At 47.0% G+C, this 22,494-nt stretch overlaps 1 protein-coding gene and 1 pseudogene across 1 annotated transcript in view; one reads left to right on the top strand and one right to left on the bottom strand.

The window, feature by feature from the left end:
• Window positions 1-12,887: 12,887 nt before the first annotated feature.
• Window positions 12,888-22,494, top strand: part of GNA12 (G protein subunit alpha 12) — a 113,806-nt gene continuing 104,199 nt past the window's right edge. Inside the window, exon 1 of the mRNA XM_010366671.2 lies at window positions 12,888-13,368. Within this exon, the coding sequence (XP_010364973.2) occupies window positions 13,060-13,368 (309 nt within the window). The 5' untranslated portion in view covers window positions 12,888-13,059. The remainder of the gene's footprint in view (window positions 13,369-22,494) is intronic.
• On the bottom strand, window positions 20,932-21,270 carry LOC115898274 (annotated as a pseudogene).

Here is a 22,494-nt window from a genome sequence, read left to right as displayed (position 1 = left end):
ATTAAGGATGGTCAGGCACGGTGGCTCATGCCTGTAATCCCAGCACTTTGGGAGGCCAAGGTGGGAGGATCACTTGAAGCCAGGAGTTTGAGATCATCCTGGCCAACATGTCAAGACCCTGTCTCTAATAAAAATACAAAATAATTAGCCAGGCGTGGTGGTATGTGCCTGTAATCCAAGCTATTCAGGAGGCCGAGGCAGGAGAATTGCTTGAACCCAGGAGGCAGAGGTTGCAGTGAGGTGGGACGGTGCCCCTGCACTCCAGCCCAGGTGACAGAGCGAGACTCCATCTCAAAAAAAAAAAAAAGATTATTAAGGATAATTCCAGAGCTGGGCTAGCCAAGCAAAACGAGGGCCAGCCATCCACTCACAGACTGGCAGGCTGGAATGTAGCGTGGCTTCCATGAGCTTTTCTGCTTGCCCTAGGTTAGTGCCAGCCTTGACCAACACCCTGCAAAGGGTTTGGTTTGCACCTACGTGGTGCTGACATCATTAAACTTCTCACACCTGACTCACTTGGCCACGCTTGAGTCTCTTGTATCCTGTTAGCCTTTTTCCTTCATAAGGTTTGTTTCGCTGTTCTTTTTCTAAGTCCTCCTTTTACTTTTTCTTTTTTTTTTTTTTTTCTTTTTTTTTTGAGACTGTCTCACTCTGTCGCCCAGGCTGGAGTGCAGTGGCATGATCATAGCTCACTGCAGCTTCAACTTCCCTGGCTCAAGCAATCCTCACACCTCAGCCTCCCAAGTAGCTGGAACTATAGGTGTGCACCACCATGTCCAACTTAACTCTTTATTTTGCATGCTGAGCTCAATAATATGCAACTGTTCCTCTTTTCTTTTTTTTTTTTTTGAGACGGAGTCTCGCTCTGTCACCCAGGCTGGAGTGCAGTGGCGTGATCTCGGCTCACTGCAAGCTCCACCTCCCAGGTTCATGCCATTCTCCTGCCTCAGCCTCCCAAGTAGCTGGAACTACAGGCGCCCGCCACCATGCCCAGCTAATTTTTTGTATTTTTAATAGAGACGGGGTTTCACCATGTTAGCCAGGATGGTCTCGATCTCCTGACCTCGTGATCCGCCCGCCTCGGCCTCCCAAAGTGCTGGGATTACAGGCGTGAGTTACCGTGCCCGGCCACAACCGTTCTTCTTATAACATAAATCTGTAAGCCTGTGAATTTCCCGCTAGTGTCAGCCTTAGCTACATCATGTATGTTTTGATATGTAGTAATTTCATTGTTGTTCATTCTTAAATACATCAAATTTTCTTTACATTTCATCTTTGCTTGGTGAGTTTATTTAGAAGTGTATTTTTAATTTCTGTATCTGTGGAGTTTTTAGAAGATATATTTTTGTTAATGATTTCAAATGTAATTCCAGCATGGTCAGAGAATGTGGCCTATATGATACCACTCTTTTAAAATGTATTGGAATGCCTGTAATCCCAGCACTTTGGGAGGCCGAGGAGGGTGGATCACAAGGTCAGGAGATCGAGATCATCCTGGAGAACACGGTGAAACCCTGTCTCTACTAAAAAAAATACAAAAAATTAGCCGAGCATGGTGGTGGGTGCCTGTAGTCCCAGCTACTCAGGAGGCTGAGGCAGGAGAATGGCGTGAACCCAGGAGGCGGAGCTTGTAGTGAGCTGAGATCACACCACTACACTCCAGCCTGGACGACAGAGCCAGACTCTGTCTCAAAAAAAAAAAAAAAAAATGTATTGAAACTTACTTTGTGTCCTAGTATTTGGTCAGTTTCTGAAAATGTTTCTTGTATTTGAGCAGAACATATATTCTCTAATTCTTGGACACTGTATCAGTCTGTTCTCATGTTGCTAATAAAGACATACCCTAGAGCCAGATGTGGTCCCTGTAAGCCCAGCACTTTGGGAGGCCAGGGCAAGTGAATCAAGAGGTTAGGAGTTCGAGGCCAGCCTAACCAACATGGTGAAACCCCATCTCTACTAAAACCACAAAAATAGGGCCAGGCACGGTGGCTCAAGCCTGTAATCTCAGCACTTTGGGAGGCTGAAGCGGGTAGATCACGAAGTCAGGAGTTCAAGACCAGCCTGGCCAACATGGTGAAACCCCGTCTCTACTAAAAATACAAAAATTAGCTGGATGTGGTGGTGTGTGCCTGTAGTCCCACCTACTCAGGAGGCTGGGCCAGGACAATCGCTGGAACCCGGGAGGCCGAGGCTGCAGTGAGCTGAGATCACACCACTGCACTCCAGTCTGGGTGACAAACTGAGACTCTTTCTCGGAAAAAAAATAAAATAAAATAAAATAAAATATATATATATGTATATACACACACACATACACACACACACATACACACACACAAACACAAAAATTAGCCAGGCATGGTGGCATGCACCTGTAATCCCAGTCACTCAGGAGGCTGAGGCAGGAGAATTGCTTGAAGCCAGGAGGCGGAGGTTGCAGTGAGCCGAGATTGTGCCACTGCACTCCAGCCTGAGTGACACAGCAAAACTCTGTCTCAAAAAAAATAAAAAAAGACATACCCAAGACTGGGTAATTTATAAAGGAAAGAGGTTCAATTGATTCACTGTTCCACATGACTGGGGAGGCCTCACAATCATGGTGAGAGAGTAAGGGACGCCTTACATGGTGGCAGGCAAGAAGAACTTGTGGAGGGGAACTCCCCTTCACGAACCATCAGCTCTCATGAGACTTATTCACTATGGGGAGAACAGCACAGGAAAGACCCACCCCCATGATTCAATTACCTCCCACTGGGTCCCTCCCACAACACGTGGGAATTGTGGGAGCTACAATTCAAGATGAGATTTGGGTGGGTATGCAGCCAAACCATATCAGACATATTGTTTGAAATGTATTCATGAGGCCAAACTTGTTCACTGTTGCTTCAGTGATCTATTGGTGTGTAACAAACCACTACAGATTTTAGTGGCTTAAAACACTTTATTTCGTCATGAATGCACCCTGGGCTGGGCTCAGCTGGATGGTTCTGCTAGTCTTTCCTATGACTGTATTCAGCTAGCAGATTGACTGAAGGCTTGGCTCAGCTGGGACGTTGGGATGGGTAGGACTCTCTCCCTTCCTACATACTCTCAGGCCCTTTACCTCTCCCATGGATCTCTCCAAAAGGGTAGCTGGACTTCCTACATGGCTTACAGGGCTCCAGGAACACAAAAATAGAAGCTATCAGGCTTTCTTAAGGCTTAGACTTGGAACTGGTAGAATATTGCCTCTACCACATTCTATTTGTCAAAATAAGTTCCAGCCCAATCCAGATTTAAGTGGAGGGGCTCCACAAGGGAATGGATACCAGAAGAAGTGGTTCATTTGAAGACTACTCATATAATAGACTGCTACAATTGTATTTTTCAGCTGTTTGAACTATGAATTACCGGAAGAGATATACTTAACCCACACTCACACCCTAGCAATGAGGATGGATTCCTCAGTTTCTCCTTTATGTTCTCTTAGTTTTGAGCCTTACATTTTTCTTTCTTTCTCTTTTTCCAGACAGGGTCTTGCTCCGTATCTCATACTGGAGTTCAGGGGCACAATCATGGCTCACTGCAGCCTCAACCTCCCCAACTCAAGTGATCATCCCACCTCAGCCACCCAAGTAGCTGGGAAACAGCCATGTACCACTATGCTTGGCTAATTTTTTAAATTTTTGTAGAGTCAGAGTGTCTGTCTCTACAAAAGGTGGTGATGTTGATGGTGTTGATAGTGACGGTGGTGATATTGATGGTGTTGGTGATGGTGATAGTGATATGATGATGATGGTGATGGTGATGGTGATAATGATGGCGGTGATATATTGCCTGGGCTGGTCTGGAACTCCTGAACTCAAGCAATCTTCCTGCCTTGGCCTCCCAAAGTGCTAGGATTACAGGCATAAGCCACCGCAGCCAGCCTGGCCTTAAATATTTGAGGCTATATTATTAGGTGCATGCAAGTTTAGAATGGTTATACCTTGCTTATGAATTAAACCTTTTATTGCATTCATGGCCCACTCTATCACTAGTAATTCTAATTCTTTTAGGCTTGAAATCGATTTTGCCTTCTATTAATATTGATATGCCATACTTACTATGGTTAAAATTTGCATAATAAATCTTTCTCCATTCTTTTACTTTGATCTTTTCTGGGTCCTTACTGGGTGTGTCTCTCTCTTTCTTTTTGTTTTTGTTTTTAAAACAGAGTCCCACTCTGTCACCAGGCTGGAGTGCAGTGGCACAATCTAGGCTCATTGCAACCTTTGACTCCCTGGTTCAGCCTATTCTCCTGCCTCAGCCTCCTGAGTAGCTGGGACTACAGGCGCCCGCTACCATGCCTGACTAACTTTTGTATTTTTAGTAGAGACAGGATTTCACTATATTGGTCAGGTTGGTCTCGAACTCCTGACCTCAGGTGATCCACCCACCTCAGCCTCCCAACATGCTGGGATTACAGGTGTGAGCCACCATGCCCGGCCAGAAGGTCAGATTTACAAGGGTTCTGCAGATGCCCCGAGGCAGCTAGAGGCCCCACAGTATGTCAGTTTAACTGTGAATTTCTGCTTTCACTTTGATTTGGGCCTCTGAGGCTTTCTTATTTAGCTCACTAACACTTAAAAAAAAATATTTTGAGTGGTTTGTACAGCATTCTAAATTGTTGCTGCAGGAGGGTTGACCTGAGTGTTTTGCTCACTATACTGTCAGAAAAGGGAATCTATTATTTCTTTAAATATTTCCTCCTCTACATCTCTTTCCCCTTCCTCCTGGAACTCACAGTTCACATATTAGAACTCCTGGATCTCTCCTCTAACTGTCCTGCTCTTCTTCTTATAATTCCCATCTCTTTACACTTTTTCTCTGGGTTTTGAGATTTTTTTTCATTTTCTATTCTAGGTCTCTCATTTGGTTATCAATGTTTACCATTCTCTCTTCCATTAATTTTTTAAAATTATGATTTGCTGCTGTTGTACAATGTCTTTTCTTTTCTTTCTGTGGTGTGATCTCGGCTCACTGCAACCTCCACCTCCTGGGTTCAAGCAATTCCCCTGCTTCAGCCTCAGGAGTAGCAGGGATTACAGGCATACACCACCACACCCGGCTAATTTTTGTATTTTTAGTAGAGACGGGGTTTCACCATGTTGGCCAGGCTGGTCTGGAACTCCTGACCTCAGGTGATCCACCCGCCTCAACCTCCCAAAGTGCTGGGATTACAAGCACGAGCCACTGCGCCCGGCCAAATACAATGTCTTTTTATGCCATTGACAATTCTTCTAAGGTGGAACCATGGTGATAGTGATGGTCATGATGATGAAGACTGATGGTGATAGTGATGCTGATAGTGATGGTGGTGATTTGATGATGGTGATGATGGTGATGTTGATGGTGTTGGTGATGGTAATAGTGATTGTGATGATGGTGTTGGTGATGGTGATAATGATGGTGATGATAGCGAGGGTGATAGTGATAGTGATGGTGGTGGTGATGATGGTGGTGGTGATTGCGGTTATATGTGGTGATAGCAATGGTGGTGGTGGTGGTTATATGATGGTGATAGTGACAGTGATAGTGGTGATTACAGTGATGGTGATAGTGATGGTGGTGGTGGTGCTGGTTATCTGATGGTGATGGTGATAGTGATAGTGATGGTGGTGATTATAGTGATGGTGATAGTGAAGGTAGTGATGGTGATGGTGGTGATGGTGATGATGGTGTTGGTGATGATGCTGATAGTGATGGTGATGGTGATGATGGTGACGGTGATAGTGATGGTGATGATGGTGTTGGTGATGATGGTGATGGTGACAGTGATGGTGGTGATGGTGATGATGATGGTGATGGTGATGGTGGTGATGGTGATGATGATGGTGATGGTGATAGTGATGGTGGTGATGGTGATGATGGTGATAATGGTGATGGTGATGGTGATAGTGATGATGGTGTTAGTGATGATGGTGATGGTGATAGTGATGGTGGTGATGGTGATGACGATGGTGGTGATGGTGATGATGGTGATGGTGATAGTGATGGTGGTGATGGTGATGATGGTGATGGTGATAGTGATGGTGGTGATGGTGATGATGGTGATGATGGTGATGGTAATGGTGATAGTGACGATGGTGTTAGTGATGATGGTGATGGTGATAGTGATGGTGGTGATGGTGATGACGATGGTGGTGATGGTAATGATGGTGATGGTGATAGTGATGGTGGTGATGGTGATGATGATGGTGATGATAGTGATGGTGATGATGGTGATGGGGATAGTATGGTGGTGATGATGATGATGGTGATGATGGTGATGATGGTGTTGGGGATAGTGATGGTGATGGTGATGATAGTGATAGTGATGGTGGTGATGGTGATGATGCTGATAGTGATGATGGTGATGGTGATAGTGATGGTGGTGGTGATGATGCTGATAGTGGTGGTGGTGATGATGCTGCTAGTGATGGTAGTGATGGTGATGATGGTGTTGGTGATAGCGATGGTGGTGATGATGATGATGTTGATACTGATAGTGATGGTGGTGATGGTGATGATGCTGATAGTGATGGTGGTGATGGTGATGGTGATAGTGATGATGGTGGTGATGGTGATGATGGTGATGGTGATAGTGATGGTGATGGTGATGATGGTGATGATGGTGGTGGTGATAGTGATGGTGGTGATGGTGGTGGTGATGATGCTGATAGTGATGGTGGTAATGGTTATGATGCTGATAGTGATGGTGGTGATGGTGATGATGCTGATAGTGATGATGGCGATGGTGACAGTGATGGTGGTGACAATGATGGTGATAGTGATGGTGGTGATGGTGATGCTGATATAAAGTTTCCATCTGTTTACCATTATGTGAGATATCCTACTTTTTCTTCTTCTCTCTGGCACCTCGGTCCCCTTAAGTCTATTGACACTTTCTTATTCTCACTCATAGCTCTTTGGCTTTCAGGGGAAGCCTTTAGTCTCCTGTGCAGTGGAGAAAGGTAAGGTAATAGGCAGGATGCTACTCCTGTGATGAGCACCAGGAGGAAGTGTCCAGGTCTCAGAGCTGAAGTTGTTGGCAGCTCCCATGTTCAGGGATGGGGGAAATCTCCCAGTCCTCTCATCCCACAGAGCTCTCACACTGTATTAGTCTGTTTTCTCACTGCTGATAAAGACATACCCGAGACTGGGCAATTTACAAAAGAAAGAGGTTTAATGGACTCACAGTTCTACGTGGCTGGGGAGGCCTCGCAATCATGGTGGAAGGTGAAAGGTGCTTTTTACATGGCGGCAGACAAGAGAAGAATGAGAGCCAAATGAAAGCGGTCTCCCCTTATAAAACCATCAGATCTCATGAGACTTATTCACTACCACGAGAACAGTCTGAGGGAATCATGGGGGAAATCACCCCCACAATTCAATTCTCTCTCACTGGGCCCCTCCCACAACACAAGGGAATTATGGGAGCTACAATTAAAGATGAGATTTGGGTGGGGACACAGCCAAACCATATCACCCACATTCTCCCCAGGCCAGACAGGCCCTACTGGGACCTCATAAGGAGACTGCATGCATGGGACCCAAGGGGACCCTGTCCTTTTGGGAATCCCAGAGTCCTGGGCCCTATACCAGGCCTCTGAGTTCCTGATCCCCTCACTGCCGGCCCAATGGAGAGTGAGAGTCCCTGTGGCTGCTTCCTTTCCTAGAGATTTCAGGTGAGCTCACTATATCACATGAAGGTTTCAGGCCCTGCCGTCGGACTCCACCTTCCTGGCTGCTCCTTAGCTCAGGAGGTGGAACTGAACACAAGTTGGGAGGAACGTTCAGTCTACTCCTCCTATTCTCTACCAATTTTTTTAACAGCTGGTAGACCAAGAAAGCATGTCTGTGGGCCATCTGTTTATACGTTTTAGTCTTGCATATTCTTTTTAGGAATAATGCGTTATTTTGTTTGTTTTTTGAAACAGAGTCTCGCTCTGTTGCCCAGGCTGGAGTGCGATCTCAGCTCACCGCAACCTCTGCCTCCTGGGTTCAAGTGATTCTGCTGCCTCAGTCGCCCGAGTAGCATGTGCCACCACGCCCAGCTAATTTATGTATTTTTAATAGAGACAAGGTTTCACCATGTTGACCTGGCTGTTCTTGAGCTCCTCACCTCAGGTGATCTGCCTGCCTCGGCCTCCCAAAGTGCTAGGATTACAGGCGTGAGCCACCACACCTGGCCAGGAATAATGTGTTATTGCACTTATATTTAGTACCTTAATTTATTTAACCAGACCACCTCCCAGGTTTTAATTTTTAATATCATACCATACAATGTCTTTCCTTACAGATTCTTCACCATCCTGCCATTATTATTCTAAATTTGCAATACCCAATTCCCAAAGCTCCACGATTATAATAGTAACAATATTACTATTTACTGAGTGCCTGCTATGTGCTAAGGCTCAGTGCTAGGACCTTATATGTATTACCTTATTTAATATGTAGTACAGCTTTATTTTCATCCTGATTTTACAGACAAGGAAACTAAGTCTCAGAGATATTATATGACTTGTTCAAGGTCACACAGCTAGTAGGTGATGGAGACAAACTTCAAAGTTCTCATGTTTTTCTCCATCCCATTATACACAGAGAATGCTGTGTGTCCGGCTTCCAGTTCGAGGTTTGCCGTATACTAACCCTACTTCTCTCGCCAGGTGAGGTTAGCTGCCTGGATTCAGCTACTTCTAAGGCAGTCACCTCTCCCTCCCAGCAGTGTAGAGAGGACAAATGAGATCATGCACCTGTAAGCACTTTAAAACTTTTAGCATGGGACCGGGGACCGTGACTCATGCCTGTAATCCCAGCACTTTGGGAGGCTGAGGCAGGCGGATCACGAGTTCAGGAGATCGAGACCATCCTGGCTAACACGGTGAAACCCCTGTCTCTACTAAAAACTACAAAAAATTAGCTGGGCGTGGTGGCAGGCACCTGTAGTCCCAGCTACTCGGGACTTTTAGCATGTCATACAAACAGAAGGGATAATTAAGAGATTATTGGGCCGGGCGCGGTGGCTCAAGCCTGTAATCCCAGCACTTTGGGAGGCTGAGGCAGGCGGATCACGAGGTCAGGAGATCGAGACCATCCTGGCTAACATGGTGAAACCCCGTCTCTACTAAAAAATACAAAGAAAAAAAAACTAGCCGGGCGAGGTGGCAGGCGCCTGTAGTCCCAGCTACTCGGGAGGCTGAGGCAGGAGAATGGCATAAACCCGGGAGGCGGAGCTTGCAGTGAGCTGAGATCCGGCCACTGCGCTCCAGCCTGGGCAACAGAGCGAGACTCCGTCTCAACAAAAAAAAAAAAAAAAAAAAAAGAGATTATTGTGGAGTATGCAGATAACCTTGTTTATTTCAAGCACCTTAGCCCATTGACACATGTGGAGATGTCCAGAGACCTGGTCAAATCCTCAAATCAAATATTGCCAACAGCCCAATCATTTCTCCCATAAAATGCCATAATGTCATTTAAAAATGTAAGTAACTCTTGGTCAGGCATGGTGGCTCACGCCTGTAATCCCAGCACTTTGGGAGGTTGAGGCAGATGGATCACTTGAGGTACGAAGTTTGAGACCAGCCCAGCCAACATGATAAAACCCCATTTCTACCAGAATACAAAAATTAGCCGAGCATGGTGGCACATGCGTGTAATCCCAGCTACTCGGGAAGCTGAGGCAGGAGAATCGCTTGAACCTTGGAGGTGGAGGCTATAGTGAGCCGAGATCGCACCACTGCACTCCAAGCTGGGCAATAGAGCGAGGCTCTATCTCAAAATAAATAAATAAATAAATAAATAAGTAAATAACTCTTTAAAATGTTTAATGATTACATAAACACAAGGCATAAAGCTATTCATAAAGATTTAAAAAAAAAAAAGAGACAGAGTCTTGCTCTGTTGTTCAGGCTGGTGTGCAACGGTCCAGTCATAGCTCACCGCAGCCTCAAATTCCTGGACTCAAGCAGCCCTTCCATCTCAGCCTCCCACCATGCCTGGCTTATTTATAAGGATTTAAAGTTATTTGTGAATGAGCACTTGCTGAAACTGTTTTGTGAATCAGTTTTTTTCTTAATTTCTTAAAGCTGAATGAGGAGCCAAAAACCTGTTCTGAATCCCAGTCCAATCTTTAGTGGCTCAAAATTCCCTATTTCTGTCTCAGAAACATTGCTTTCTTTGGATTCTCCCATTTCTCCTCCTTTCTATTTCAATACTGGTGTTTGGCCTTTTTTTTTTTTTTTTTTTTTTTGAGACAGAGTCTTGCTCTGTTGCCCAGGCTGGAGTGCAGTGGTGTGATCTCAGCTCACTGCCACTTCGGCCTCCTGGGATCAAGCGATTCCCATGCCTCAGCCTCCCAAGTAACTGGAATTACAGGTGTCCACCACCACGCCTGGCTAATTTTGGTATTTTTAATAGAGATGGAGGTTTCACCATGTTGGCCAGGCTGGTCTCAAACTCCTGGACTCAAGTGATCTGCCCGCCTCAGCCTCACAAAGTGCTGGGATTACAGGTGTGAGCTACCATGCCAGGCCTAGTATTTGGCCTTCCTCTTTTTTTTTTTTTTTTTTTGAGGCAGAGTTTTGCTCTTGTTGCCCAGGCTGGAGTACGATGGCATGATCTCGGCTCACTGTAACCTCTGCCTCCCGAGTTCAATCAATTCTCCTATCTCAGCCTCCCAAGTAGCTGGGATTACAGGTGCCCGCTACCATACCCATCTAAGTTTTGTATTTTTTAGTAGAGACAGGGTATCGCCATGTTGGTCAAGCTGGTCCTGAACTCCTGACCTTAGGTAATCCACCTGCCTCGGCCTCCCAAAGTGCTGGAATCACAGGCATGAGCCACCGCGCCCAGCTGTATTTGGCCTCCTATGGGAGGTCATTTCCACAAACAAGTAAGACTTTCTAATTATTTTTCAAGGATTACAAAGTCTTGACTCATAACTGATACAAATTCATGCTGTGATTTGTAGTATTTGTAGCAAATGACAAATAATACATATTATGTGCATTCAGGGTCACCAGGGAGTTTTTGGTTTTGGTTTCGAAACAAGGTCTTGCTCTGTTGCCTAGGCTGGAGTACAGTGGCATGATCATAGCTCACTGCACCCTTGACCTTCTGGGCTCAAGCGATCCTCCCACCTCAACATCCCAAAGTGCTGGGATTGTAGTTGTGAGTCACTGTGCCCAGCCTTCCAGGGAGTTTAGATCTGTGACTAAGCAAAAAGAACAAATCTGGAGGCATCACTTTACTTGACTTCAAACTATACTATAAGGTTATAGTCACGAAAACAGCATGGTACTAGTATAAAAATAGGCACAGAGACCAATGGAACAGAATAAAGAACCCAGAAATAAAGCCAAATACTTACAGCCAACTGATCTTCAACAAAGCAAATAAAAATATAGTGGGGAAAGGGCAGCCTATTCAACAAATGGTGCTGAGATAACTGGCAAGACACATGTAGAAGAATAAAACTGAATCCTCCTCTCTCATCTTATACAAAAATCAACTCAGGATAGATCAAAGACTTAAATCTACAACCTGAAATAGTAAACATTCTAGAAGATAACGTCGGAAACACCCTTCTAGACGTTGGCTTGGGCAAAGACTTTGTGACCAAGAACCCAAAAGCAAATGCAACAAAAACAAAGATAAATAGACGGGACTTAAACTAAAAAGTTTCTGCACTGCAAAAGAAATAATCAGCATAGTTAACAGACACCGCACAGAGATTGGACTTTGGGGACTCAGGGGAAAAGGTGGGGGGTGGCAAGAGATAAAAGACTACACATTGGAGTAGGCGCGGTGGCTCACGCCTGTAATCTTAAGGGATACTTGAGTTCCTTCTAGGAGGTTCTGATTTAGTAGATCTGGGACAGGCAGGAATCTGTAATCAGCTGATCTTTATCAAGAGCTGATTTGGGGCTAGTTCACATGCTAAGTGTTTTGTAAGGTCGTGTTCTCAGTTTATATCTTCATGACGATTTGAGCAATGTCAAGCCATGACCAACGCCATTGTTAACACCCCCGGTTTTACAGGTGAGGAAATTGAAACTAAGAACATCAAAAAGGGTGGGGAGGTGGGGGAAGCTGCTAAAAAAAATTTATGCAACTAGTACACCTAGTAACTGGTCGACTGGAGATTCCAACTCAGGCCCAGCAACTCCAGACCCCACTCTCTCAACCACTGTGCTACATAAGACTTTTGGGGGAGCTTCTGGTGATTTTAGGGGTTAGTCAGTCAGCTTTTCGCAAAGCCTCCTAGAGGCCCATGCCACTCTCAAAGGGTGCATGTGTTTGAAATTTATGGCCCATCCCCCTCCAGTGTTTCTGGAAGGAAAATAGTGTAGAAACAAGATCATCGGAGGGAATACGACGAACAGCTGAACCTCTTATCAGCATTTCCCAGCCTTTGGACTACTCCGCGAGGTCCTGGTCTCACAGGCGGACCCAATCTGGGAACTAAGGGAGAATCTTTCTGTACACCTGGCACTTCTCGTCACGCCCCGTCCCCCGAACATCCAATCCCAAACCCGTTGGGCATGACTGACGTCCACTCAGAGCAATTATAATTGGCCATGGCGGACGGTCGCTCCGCCTCCCGGGCGACCCCGCCTCCCTTTCATTCTGAAAGAAAGAACCTCAGCCTGGGCGTCCAATGAGAAGCGCCTTCACCTCAAAGATCCCGCCTCTTTCGGCGTCGACCCCGCCCCGAGGCCGGAAGGGACGCCCGCCTCCCTTGGCGAGATGAGCCAATCGGAGGGCTCTCGCGGCCAGATGGACGGCAGCCGGCCCAATCCGCCGGGCCTCACGCGGCGCCGACCCGCCCCTCCGCCGGGCCCGAGTGGCGGCCGGGCGACGAGTGCGGGCCTCGGAGCTACGGCAGCGGCGGCGGCGGCGGCGGCGGCGGCGGCGGCGGCGGCGGCGGCGGCGGCGGACGCGGCCTGAGGCGAGCGGCGGGGCGTGGGGCGGTGCCTCGGCCCGGGCTCGCCCTCGCCGGCGGGAGCGTCCATGGCCCCCGGGCGCCGGCGGGGCGCGGCCGCGGCCTGAGGGGCCATGTCCGGGGTGGTGCGGACCCTCAGCCGCTGCCTGCTGCCGGCCGAGGCCGGCGGGGCCCGCGAGCGCAGGGCGGGCGGCGGCGCGCGCGACGCGGAGCGCGAGGCCCGGAGACGCAGCCGCGACATCGACGCGCTGCTGGCGCGCGAGCGGCGCGCGGTCCGGCGCCTGGTGAAGATCCTGCTGCTGGGCGCGGGCGAGAGCGGCAAGTCCACGTTCCTTAAACAGATGCGCATCATCCACGGCCGCGAGTTTGACCAGAAGGCGCTGCTGGAATTCCGCGACACCATCTTCGACAACATCCTCAAGGTGACGCGCGCCCCCCAGCCCAGCACCTGCACCCAGGTGGGCCGGGGCGCTGACCCCCGCCCCTGGCCCTTCGTTGGTCCGCCGCCGCGGGCGGGGACCCCTGGGGCCAGGATGCCGGATCCAGCCCCGGCTGCACCCCACTCCCTCCCACCCATCCCCCGGGGCCTGCTGGCGTTGTCTCTGCCTCACCCCCCTCTCGCCCTTTTTGAGATAGGATCTCGCTGTGTTGCCCAGACTGGAGTACAGTGGCGTGCCCACAGCTCACTGCAGCCTCGACCTCCCAGGCTCAAGCCCTGCCCCCTCCTTGGCCTCCCAAAGTGATGGGATTACAGGCGCGCACCATCAGCCCAGCTAATTTTTAAGTTTTTTTTGTAGAGATGGGGTCTTGCTGTGTTGCCCAGGCGGGTCTTGGTCTCCTGGCCTCAAGTGATCCTCCTGCCTTGGCCTCCCCAAAGTGCTAGGATTATAGGCATGAGTCATGGCACCCGGCCTGCCTCTGCCCTTCTAGGGTGCCTGGGGACCGTGGCAGTGGAAACTCGGGCCAGCTTCTGGAGATGGGGGGTGGGGGCTTGGCACTTAGCCCCCTCCTGGATGTGCCCTCGCAGAGTGGTACCTGCCCATTTCCCACTGGAAGATCTGTGAGGTAGGAGCCCAACTTGCCCTGCCCTCTGGCTGAGCTTAGAAGAAGAGCAGTGGAGACTGAACAGGAACCAGCCATGAGTCTCTTTTTACGTTTCTTGGGTTTTTTTTTTTTCTTTTTAGAAAGGCTCTCTGTTGCCCAGGCTGGTCTGAAGCCATCCTCCCACCTGGGCCTCCCAAAGTGCTGAGATTACAAATGTGAGCCACACTTTCTAGTAGGAAAACTTCAAACATATGCGAAAGTAGAGAAAATAGTAGAATGATTGTAAATCCCCCCCCCCCACCCCGCCCAACTAAAGCAGTCATCACTTCTGTGCCAATCCTGTTCACCTGTGCCCTCCCCATGGCCTGCAAGCAAATCCAACTTTGTGTAGTTGCATTAGGAAAGGTTTTAGGATGTATGAGGGGCTGAAAGATAATTCCTCCATGTAAAAACACAACTGCAGTACCATTAGCAAACCTAAAAATTAGTAATAGCTCAATTATCACCAGATATCCAGTGTTCAGAATTCTTCCATTGTGGCATTATTGTTTTGTTTGAATCGACATACATTGCAATGAATCTCCAGATTCTCCTATCTCTTGCTTCCTTTTTTCTGTTTGCCATAGTTGTGAAAGAAGCTGTAAAAGTCGGCCTGGTGTGATGGCTCATGCCTGTAATTCCTGCACTTTGGGAAGCTGAGGCAGGAGGATCTCTTGAGGCCAGAAGTTTGAGGCCAGCCTGGGCAACACAAGACCGCAGTGCCACAAAAACGAACACATTAGTTGGGCATGGTGGAGTGGACCTGCAGTCCCAGTTGCTTGAGAGGCTGAAGTAGAAGAATTGCTTGAGCCTGGGAGGTGGAGGCTGCAGTGAGCCATGTTTGGGCTACTGCACTCCAGCCTGAGTGGCAGTGAAAAAATAAAAGAACCATAGAGTTGATAAAGTCAGGGTTCCAGTCTCTCAGGACTGTGGGCCTGTGTTAAAGGGCCCCAAGGAAGATCTGGAGAAAACTGATGATGAGGGAACAGTGGAGCCTTGCTTACACCTAAATAGCATCCTTTCTCCCTCCCTCCCTTTTTCCTTCCTTACCTGCTTTTCTTTCCTTCCTTCCTGGGAGAAGAAGATCCGGAAGAGGGGGGGAGGGGAGAGGTAATGCCGCCTGGAGGCGGAAGGGCGGGAGAAATGGAGGGGGGGATAAGGAAGAAAGGATTGGGAATCCTTCCCCCTTCAGCAAAGTCCTCCCTTTTCCTTTCCTCCCCTCCTCCTTCTTCTTCCTCCCGACCTCCCCCCTTCTTCTTTTCCCTCCCTCCCGTTCTTCCTTTCCTCCCTCCCTCCCTTCTTCCTTTCCTCCCTCCCTCCCTCCCTTCTTCCTTTCCTCCCTCCCTCCCTCCCTTCTTCCTTTCCTCCCTCCCTTCTTCCTTTCCTCCCTCCCTTCTTCCTTTCCTGCCTCCCTCCTTCGCTTCTTTTCCTCCCCTTTCCTTGTCCCCTCACCACTTTTTTCCCGAGTCCATTTTGGGGAAACCAAGTTTGAGGCGAGGACAATTGTCTCACAGCAGAGGCGGAGAGAAGTTTGCCATGCCAGAAAACCTGCCTAGAGACTAGATTTTGTGGTGCCTGGGAGATTTAAATTCAGCAAAGCCTCGTAGAAACCTGTCGGGTACGTTTCGCTCACCCATAAGGACACCTGCCTCAGCCCTGGAGGTGAAGTGACTCCTTCCCGGGGTCTGTGTGCTGAAATCTTGGCCTCCAGACTTCCAGGCCAGTATTCCCACCTGACATACTTCTCATGGAAATGTTTCATTCTTGTAGAATCCTAAAGGAGTTTATAGAGCTCCTTTAGGATTGTGAAGGGAAGAAAATAATGTGATAAAACACCTTTTTTCAAAAAAAAAAAAAAGACTCAACCTCCTGATGCATAGAAACGTTAACTTCCATTGACTTTCTTATCAGCAGAAACAAAATGTGTTAACTAGTATCCTATCTTCCTTTCCAGCTTTGTTTTTTCTAATTATAGTTTCGTATTAAACCCACTTCATGTGTTGTGACCATTTCAATAACAAGTTAGAAATTCATCTTTCAATTTAAAACCAAAAACTGTTTCCTCCTCTTCAACCCCCACCCCCGCATTTTTATTTGAACAGATCACTTTGGGAAGAGACTATTCTATTTTTTATTTTTAATTTTTTGAGACAGGGTCTCATTCTGTCACCCAGGCTGGAGTGCAGTGGCACGATCATGGCTCACTATGGCCTTGCCTCACCTCGTGGGCTCAAGCAGTCCTCCCACCTTAGCCTCCCGAATAGCCGGGACTGCCGGCATGTAACCACCACACCCAGCTCATTTTTGTAGAGATAGGGTCTCACTATGTTGCCCAGGCTGGTCTTGAGCTCTTGAACTCGAGCAAACCACCTGCCTCAGCCTACCAAAGTGCTGGGATTACAGGCGTGAAGCATTACACCCGGCCAGGGAAGAGACTTTAAATAAATTGCTCTGCAGTGCTTTTAGTACTGGACATTTGAATACCATTTAGAATAATATTTGTTGCTATTTAGAGGTTTAGTGTTGACAGGTTCCTTTTAGAGCACGGACTGTGTGCTATACACATTGTGCCTGATCCTTTCAAATATAGTGTTGAATTTTCTTAATGCTTCAGATGGTATTACCTCATTTAGTGAATGAGGAAATTGAGGATAGAGACTTTAAAATCTGTTCAAGGCCAGCTACCTAATTAGCAGATGACAGAGCTAGGAACTAAACATGCTTTTTTTAAAAAATTAAACTTTTGATTTTGAGATAATTCTAGAGTCCTATGCAGTTGTAGGAAATACTAGAGATCCCACGTACCCTCTGCCAGCTTTCCGTTGGTGATAATGTCCTGTAAAACTGTATAGCACAATCTTACAACCAGGATGTTGACGTGTATACGGTCACGATATAGAGCATTTCCATCAGAGAAGGACTCTTCATGTTGCTCTTCTGTAGCCAGTATCTGCTCCTCCTGTCCCAGACCCTGGCAATGAATAATCTGTTCTTTTGTTGTTGTTTTGAGACAGAGTCTCGCTCTGTCACCCAGGCTGGAGTGCAATGGCGCAATCTTAGCTCACTGCAACCTCCGCATCCCGGGTTCAAGCCATTCTCCTGCCCCAGCCTCCCAGGTAGCTGGGATTACAGGCGCCCACCGCCGCGCCTGGCTAATTTTTGTGTTTTTAGTAGAGATGGAGTTTCACCATGTTGGCCAGGCTGATCCCTAACTCCTGACCTGGGGATCCGCCCGCCTCAGCCTCCCAAAGCACCAGGTGTAAGCCACCGCACCCGGCCTCTGTTCTTTAATTCTATAATTTTGTCATTTCATAAATGTTGTGACCAGGTGCAATGGCTCATGCCTCTAATTCCAGCACTTTGGGAGGACAAGGCAGGCAGATTGCTTGAGCCCAGGAATTCAAGACCCTGGGCAACATGGTGAAACCCCGTCTCTACAAAAAATACAAAAATTGTCCGGGTGCGGTGGCGGGTGCATGTAATCCCAGCTACTCAGGAGGCTGAGGCAGGAGAATCACTTGAACCCAGGAGGCAGAGGTTGCAGAGAGCATGCCACTGTACTCCAGCCTGGGCAACAGAGTAAGACTCCATTTCAAAAACAAATTAGCTGGGTGTGGTGATGCACACTGAAACCTGAGAGGCAGGTAAGAGGATCACTTGAACCTGGGAGGCAGAGGTTGCAGTGAGCCGACATCGTGCCATTGTACTTTATCCTGGGCAACAGAGCGGGACCCTCCCTCAAAAAAAAATACATATATATATGTATTTTTTTTCCTGTTATCTCTCTTTTGTTGATTTCTGGTTGATTTCTGGTTGGACTCCACTAGGGACAGAGAGTATACTGTGTATGGTTTCACTTCTTTTAAGTTGGTTGGTTTGTTTTGTGGCCTAGGATGTGGTCTATTTGGCAGATGTTCTGTGGTCTTGTGTTGGTGAATGACGTGAAAAACGCGTGTGCTCTTGTTTGGTGGAATGTTCGCCACATGTCAGATCTCGTTGATTGATAGTGGTGTTGAATGCTGTATCCTTGCTGATTGTTCAGTAGTTCCGTCAGTTGTTAAGAGTCCTCAACGATAATTGTGGGTTTGTCTATTTCTTCTTGAGCTCTATCAGTTTTTGCTTCATGTATTTTGAGGTTCTGTTGTGTGGTGCATAAATGTTTAGGATTATTATATCTTGATAGATTAACCTTTTTTTATTATGTAATGTCCTCCTTTTTTTTTTCCAGTGATTTTCTTTGCTCTGAAGTCTCTTTTATCAGATATTTTAATATGGCCACTTCCGTTTTTATTAATGCTTTCATAATATGTATTTTTCCATTATTTTAATACCATTGTTTTGAATTGAGTTTCATGTAGACAGCATATTGTTGCGTCATATTTTTTAATCCACTCTTTACATTTAGGGTAAACTCATTATTATGACTGTTACTATCTTAGAGACAGGGTCTTATGCTGTTGCCTAGGCTGAAGTGCAGTGGCACGATCGTAGCTCACTGTAGCCTTGACCTCCAGGACTCAAGCCATCCTCCCACCTCAGCCTCCCCAGTAGCTGGGACTACAGATGTGCACCACCACACCCAGCTAATTTTTAATCTATTTTTAGTTTTTGTAGAGACAGGGTTCCACTATGTTACTCAGGCCACTCTTGAATTACTAGCCTCAAAGCCATCCTCCTGCCTCAGCCACAGTGCTGAGATTACAGGCATGAGCTATCCTGCTTGGCTGATAGTTTTTTTTTTTAAGTATAATGCTTTGTATTATTTTCTTGGTAGTTGCCTTAGGTTTACAGTATACATATGTAAATTATCCTAGTCTCCTGGCCCCAGTGTTTTACAGCTTTCAGTGTAGGAACTTCTGCTTGGGTCCATTTACCCACTCCACTTCACTATAAATGTCTTAGCACTTTTTAACAGACTTCGAATGCCACATCAGGTGGTTTACTTCAGTCATCAACTGTGATTTGAAAAACTCTTCAGGAGTAGGCTATTATATTTATACCATCTTTTTCCTCCTTTTTACTGAATAAAATTGTCCCTCTTTTTTTTTTTTTTAACCTATTCCGATGATCTTTCTGAAGCTCTTAGCCGCCTTCTGTTGTCATTTCCTTTCTGTTTAGAGAACTTCCTTTAGCCATTCTTTAACCATCAGTGTGCTTGCAACAGATTCTCTGAGCTTTCTTTTGTCCAAGAATGTCTGTATTTCCTCTTCATCCTTGAAGGATACCTTCACGTTGTTCCAGAAGAGAAATCTGCTGTGGTTGGAATTGGTCTTCCTCTCCGAGTGAAGGCATTGTTCCTGTCTGGCTGCTTGGAAGAGTTTTGTTTTTAGTTTTCAGAAGTTTCATTATGATTTGTCTTGGCACAGGCTTCATCCCGTTTATTATAGTTGGGGCCTGTTTGGCTTCTTGAATCTGTACATTTATGTCTTGCCAAATTTGAGAAGTTTTCAGCCATTATTTCTTGAATGACTATTTCAGTCCCTCTCTCCTCTCCTTCTGGGACTCCGACGTAGGGCTGTTAGCACTTTTGTTAATGACCTCCGGGTCCCTGAGACCCTGTGGCCTTGTTGAATGGGGTTGTAACATCAGCTCCCCTCTGGGCCTTGCTGATTCCGGGGAATGGGAGGGGGTCGCAAAGCGACAACTAGTGGAGCCTCCCACCCTCCCATCCCCCCTTTCTGCCTCGTGGTGGAGGTGCACTTCCCCACTGGGCCCTGCTAACCCCACCCTGGTGATGGAATTTGGAGCGCCTCCTGCTGCTTCCAGGCAGAGAATGGAAGGTGAGATCCCTGCTTGGCCCTGCCGACACTATTTGGCATGCCACTTGGAGCGTGTCACCTGGTTCCTTGGGGTAGAAGATCCGTTTCCCCCTCAATTCCACTGAAACCTTCGTGGGTGGTATATGTGATTTCTCTGCCGATGTTTTCTCTTGGATTTGTTTTTGTTGTTGTTAAGACGGAGTTTCGCTCTTGTTGCCCAGGCTGGAGTGCAGTGGTGCAGTCTTGGCTCACTGCAACCTCTGCCACCTAGGTTCAAGCGATTCTTCTGACTCAGCCTCCCGAGTAGCTGGGACTACAGGCACGCACCACCACGCCCAGCTAATTTTTGTATTTTTAGTAGAGATGGGGTTTTACCATGTTGGCCAGGAGTCTCAAACTTCGGACCTCAGGCGATCCACCCACCTTGGCCTCCCAAAGTGCTGGGATTACAGGCGTGGACCACTGCGCCTGGCCTTCTCTTGTTATTTGGAATAGGGCGGGCATTGTAAAGGCCTGCTGTTATAAGCGTCCTTTTCCGGGTCCTTTGGCCAAGAACAGGCTCTTCTTGGAATTCTTTTTCTCTGTACCTTTCGGCTGTTCCAGCTCAGAGGCTTCTGCAGCACCCATCCTGGATAGGTAGGAGGCAGTGAGGACACCCAGAGAACTCACTGCCTTGTCGTTCCTCAAGTCCTGAGATTGCTGGGTAGCCTGCCGCCGCCTTTCCACCTTCTTTCTGCGCTTGCTAGTTGTGTTCCGTTCAGAGCTTTCTTTTTAGCTGTAAGGGGGCAGACCTGGGAGGAGCAGAGCTGTTACTTCGTGGAAGTCTCCATCATCCTGGTCTTTTTACTCAGTGTTGGGCTTTTCCATCTTGATCACAGTTGTGCCTGAATTTGCACATAGGATTTCTGTTAGATAGTGCGAGGACTTCATTACCTCACTCTGTCCTCTGCAGTTCCTTATTTGAATCTACTAGTTGCTTTGATTTTTTTTGTAAAGATTGCCAGTAAGACTTTCTAGTTTATTCTTTTTTGTTAAACAATATTCAAGTTTATTAAACACATTTTTTAAAGTATTATAAAATGTTTAACTTTCATCAGCTTCAAGGTTTATGTTGCTCCCAAATTTTTGCGTGCAACTGAATTGTCAAATCGCTAACACCCACTGAATTGCTTCGACTTTGGATTCTAAGGCGTCAGTTGCTTGCAAACTTTTATTTGCTGCTTCTAACATTTCCTGTGTTTCTTTTTGAGAATGGCTAATGAAGACATCACCCATTCGATAAGGCATCGTTAAGCAGTCAGCGTCTGCAAGCATGGTCCTGTCGCAAGCATCTTCTACGTTTTGGAGTTGTTTCTGTTTTACTTCTATTTCTTCCTTCAGCTCTGTGATTCTACTTGTATTCTGTGCACATTTGTTTATCTTTTGTTGCTCTTTGAAAGTAACATTGACATCTTCTGCAGCCAGCTTCATGGTGGCCACCATCTCTGGACTGGAGTACAGCATGAGGCAACGGCCCACTTTGCCCCCAAGTGCTGTCTTGCTCCCTGTTGCCCAGAATTCCCTGGCAAATACAACCCTGTCTCCACATTCCCTCCCCTTGGACTTATGGCCAATGATCCCTAAAAGCTGAGACGCAGGGAGGAAATGTCGCCCGGAAGGACTTGGTACATGCCCGTTAAAGGGACCAGCAACCCCCGTGGGCCGACATCAGCGGGCGTGTGGCGAATAGCCTTGTTTATTCTTCTTTTCTAATTCTGCAGATGATATCCCCGCACTTCCTGACTGGACTATCCTTAAAGTTTGTGTATTTGATGTTTCTGAAGTTGTGTAGTAATGCCTCGTGGTGCTGTGTGCCTCCGGCTGATGGAAGGCATCAGGCCAGCTTAGATTTATCTCACAGTGGTTCCATTCCCTGATGTGTGTGTGATGCATTAAATTCCAAGAGTGTTTTCATTACTAAATTTCACATCCAGTTAGAAGTGGATAAAATGTTAGCTGTCTGAAGGTTCCTTGTTATATAGGCTGGAAGTCCTAACCATCTACATAATTGCATTGGTGTAGCCTTTAGCAACCCCAAGGTAGACTTGCCTTATATGCAAATGTGTAGTCACACATCGCAATGTAAAGACTGAGATCCCGTCTGAGAAATGCATCGTTAGGTGAGGTTCTTACGCAAAACGTCCTGGAGTGGAGCCACACAAACCTAGATAATATAGCTGACCTTACACCTAGGCCTGTTGCTCCCAGACTGCAAACCTGTACAGCATGTTACTGTACTGAGATACTGTGGGCCATTGTAGCACAATGGCAAGCATTTATGTATCTAAACATAGAAAATGTGCCGTAAATCTCTGGTGTTATAATTTTATGGGACCACCATCGTATATGCGGTTTATCTTTTAGCAGAACATCATTATGCGGTGCGTGACTGTTTGACTGATTTTAGAAACTTTTTGAAGAAGTGAATTAGAATGGGTGGTCTCTTGTCGCCACTGAAACGAAAAGATTAAGTTCAACAAAATCTCCAAGGCATTGTGCTAGGCGCTGGTGCAAAAGCGGTAGTCAGTGCATCTTGCCCAGTCCCTACTCTCCACTCACACTCTCAAGCTGGGGAGACAGTTGCACAAGTAACTTTAACATACGGCGTGAATGGATACCACGTTAAATGCCACTGGAGAGGTAGAGAGGTGTTGCAGGAGGACAGCA

The sequence above is a fragment of the Rhinopithecus roxellana genome, chromosome 6 (assembly GCF_007565055.1).
Source record: "Rhinopithecus roxellana isolate Shanxi Qingling chromosome 6, ASM756505v1, whole genome shotgun sequence".
NCBI classification, from domain to species: domain Eukaryota; kingdom Metazoa; phylum Chordata; class Mammalia; order Primates; family Cercopithecidae; genus Rhinopithecus; species Rhinopithecus roxellana.
This window is presented reverse-complemented; position numbering and strand designations above follow the sequence as displayed.